Source organism: Clupea harengus, chromosome 18, assembly GCF_900700415.2.
Source record: "Clupea harengus chromosome 18, Ch_v2.0.2, whole genome shotgun sequence".
NCBI lineage: Eukaryota > Metazoa > Chordata > Actinopteri > Clupeiformes > Clupeidae > Clupea > Clupea harengus.
In genome coordinates, this window is record NC_045169.1 from 24,278,511 (window position 1) to 24,282,200 (window position 3,690).

At 43.6% G+C, this 3,690-nt stretch overlaps 1 protein-coding gene across 1 annotated transcript; it reads right to left on the reverse strand.

Moving 5' to 3' along the window:
- Positions 1-482: 482 nt before the first annotated feature.
- LOC105896002 (complement C1q tumor necrosis factor-related protein 3-like) lies at positions 483-2,165 on the reverse strand. The gene is made up of 3 exons (XM_031584935.1): positions 1,867-2,165; positions 1,236-1,364; positions 483-959 (listed from the first exon to the last, which is right to left on the reverse strand). The coding sequence occupies exons 1-3, from the start codon at positions 2,123-2,125 to the stop codon at positions 676-678; spliced, it is 672 nt and encodes a 223-aa protein (XP_031440795.1). The 5' UTR covers positions 2,126-2,165; the 3' UTR covers positions 483-675.
- Between the last annotated feature and the right edge of the window lie 1,525 nt (positions 2,166-3,690).

A 3,690-nucleotide genomic window follows, 5' to 3' on the forward strand; every position in this document is an offset into this window, starting at 1 on the left:
AATCATGGTTTTAGTGATCGACGCTTTTCCCTTTTGACGTAGGACGAGCACGTGCAATTGCCCTGATAAGTTTAGCCTGGTTCAAATTAACGACATGGTTAGACCGCGGATAAGCCGTCGACGAGCCGATATATCCAGTTCTCAATCATCTCGGTAATTCAAACGGGCTAATAGGACAATTGATCGACTTAACTTAAGCCCTTACGACGAATACCCCCCAGGAGTCTTGGCTGCCTTGACTGGATCTCCTATACTGGATATCTTGCCTTTGGTGATTACTTCCATTACTGTCCAATAAAAGCTCTGAGTTAACTGCTCTTGCGGTTCCCATATAAACGTGTAACATAATAATATCAACTTGTTATTAACTTCTCACATTCATATATTTATTTGTTAATTTATTAATACAGATTGGATACCCAGATGTCGGAGAAATCTTTGGTTTTCCCTTTTTTTCATGAGAGACAGGGTGTAGACATGTATTATATTTTCCATGGTTTGTTTATTGCAAGCATAATCATATTTCTATAGTACAGGTACACACTTTTTCAATTTGCTTTGAGATCACTAGGAACTAAAAAGGAATCCTCTGAATCCATAGCTCTAGGTTTACCAAGCCAGCGACAAGAAGCGTATGTTTGAGCATGTTAAGAGAAATTTGAGCACTAAATTCATCTATAAGGGGAAAAGCAGAAAGCCGCTGAAGGTGGTATGGTGGTTGTCATTGTCGAACACATGGGATTTATGCCAGAGTGTCATGGTGACCTTCTCTCCCGCCTCCAGCTGCAGAATGACAGAGTTCCCTCCAGTGTCACTTTGATCGCTGCTGGTGCTGAACTCGTACGTCGAGACCATCAATCGTCCATTCTTATTGAGAATAGTGCCACCCGGGAAGTTGTTGTAGCCAAACGTGCTGAAGCTGAAGTAGTAGAGGCCCTTCACAGGAGCAGTGAAGGCTCCTGTGACAGAAAGATACATTTGGTGAAGTAAACGGTGGAAAAGAATATGAAAGAGACAAAGACAAAACATGATATTATTCTCTTCTAATGCAACTGCATATTTTTACATTTTACTAAACCCAACCCTAAATCTTAAATGAAGTGTATGTTTTGTAGTTGCCAATGTATTAGATGTTACGTACAGTACTTAAGAACAAGTAATATTAAGTTGGGTAAAAAGACTAACTATCTCGAGAAGCATCATTATTTAGGTTTGTAACTGTGCTTTTCTGTTACCTGTTTTGGAGTCATAGGCATTTCCAGCATTAATGAAGATATGCTTATAGACCACATTTGGGGAACTGTGATCCAGGAAAACCTCACCAGAGGACGAAAGAGATGTAGAAAAAGCCACCTTCGTCGATTCTGTCAATCCAATGCAGGCATGTTAAATAATTGATTCCCACTAAATTATAATATTATGTAGAAACGTAAAATATTAGGAGTTTATTAACAGACAAGTTCTGCAGTATTGACACAGTAACCCTTCATTTGACCTTTAGTTGACTCAGAAATACAATGTGGCTCAGTTTGACCTGATATGTGTATCATCCAACTCTTGTTTACGCATGAAGAACTAGTTTAATGAAGTGTTATTGCATTTTAAACATTACTGCATCAAGTAGCACTTCACATGGACATTCAACAGACATTACATACATTTTAACAGCAAGACGACTATGTGTAACTATTTTGAGTCTGTGACGGAATACCTGTCTGTGTTTAGAGGCTTTTGCATTCAAATTCTGAGCCATGATAACTAACCTGACTAAAGTAAAATCACCACGACATATAACTCCTTCAAATATTTCTTTCTGAATGGTATCCACCATCTACCATGCTATGCCAGCTTGAGGTCAAACATCACCTTGGTTCTCCTTCCCCAGACGCTGCACCTCAGACTGGAGTTTCTCCAGCTGCTGCTCCTTGGCATTCAGTCGTGTCTCCAGGGCTTTCAGGTCCCCGTCTTTAGTGCCGAAGTCGTTCAGCTTGGCCTCCATGTCCTTGACCAGGACCCTCAGCTCCCTGAGCTCCACAGTCAGGTCTGAATCCCCTCTCATTCCAGATGCCAGGCCCAGACACAGGCATCCCAGGAGGGCTAAGAGGAAAAGGGTGGTGTGTGCCATTGCAGTACTTGGCTTGTTTTGGGAAAATGCCTTGTGCAGGGAGCTATTTAAGAGCAGCTGGAGGTGATTTTGTTGAGGTGGGGTTTGGGGGGTTGGGGGGGGGGTGGGGGGTGGGGGTGCATCATGAAAACAGGCATTGACACGAGAGAGAATTAGGAATTATGCAAATATGCTTCCCCTTGTCACGTCTGCGCTGACATCCGCTCCAGCCACGCCCCCTTCAGCACACTCCCACCTGCACTCCCTCAGCTGCACCCCATTCAAATCATCAATCACGTTTGCACTACCAGCTGCACGTCATTCACCTCTCCAATTCACTAATCACACACACCTGTCACGTCCCTACTTATACTCTTCACTCCCCTCGCTCTGATGTCTGGTCTCGATTTGAATAGACAAATGTACTGCCCTAGACGACCAGCTTCAATCACTTCCAATGCTTCCAGGATTCCGTCTCCTGGACTACCACGTCTGTGATCTTCGTGTCCGCTGTATTCCGGCTACAGCAAATGCCTTTTCCGTTGGATCCCTCTCCAGCCGGTTCCGTGCTCTTGACCTCAGGTCTTGACTGTTTAGCTCCACGCTCCTGAGCGCAGGTTTCCCCGCTAACGAGTATACTAGGTCTAAGTGACTCCCAGCCCTGCCCCGTGCCCTTGCACGCTAGTGTTCCCTTATGTTGAGTCTGTTTTGAGTTAATGTCCTGCACTGTTAGTTAACCCCAATAGCTGTTTTCCAGCGTTAGACACTCTAGTTCTGAGTTCAGTTCATGCTCTGTATGTTTTGTTTAGTTTCATGCTTTGTTCAGATTAAGAGTGATTCCCCATTTGTGTTTTTCCAGCGTTAGATGCTGAGGACCTTAGTTTAGTTAGTTTTGAATCTGCGTATTGGTTTAGGTCATCCTTAGTTTAGAGCCATAGTTATTCCCTGTCTACCCTGGCTGTTTTCACAAATAAACTCTGCTTGTCCTGAAACCTGAGTCCAGATGTCCCGTGACACCCCTATGATATTTACAGATAATGTGTTTACTGAAAGCATCTGAACACTAACACTATTTTCACACTGTGCACCAAATGCCTTTTGACTAGGGGTGGTTTGTCCATAAGGGCGATTTGGGCGACGCACTGCCAAACAGGAAAAGGAGATTTTTTTTTTTAAGTCCGATTCTACCACTAGACCATCTTATCTGCATTGTCCAATCAGGCTAAAGTCGTGCTTCAAATGGTCCCGCCCCTTTTTGGGGCGATTTTGGGCAAAATGAAAACCCCAGACCTCTCTCATAGACTCATGTTAAATAAATAATTTTTCACAAAACAGGGCTCTCAATGTAATCTCTATGGTTTCCGGGAGGGATCGCCCCACCGTGCTACGTAACGGAGGACGTCATACGGCTTTGATCACGTCACATTCTGTAATGATGGCTAACGTTCAGTGCAGCAACTCGATTCGCTCTTTGAAAGAAACTCCTTTTAGTCGGCGGACTAATGAAGATAAATTGACCACAAAACAATTAGGTCCTATTAGGGAAATCCTACCCCCGAGGATTTTCCAAGAATTGGTACGAAAGA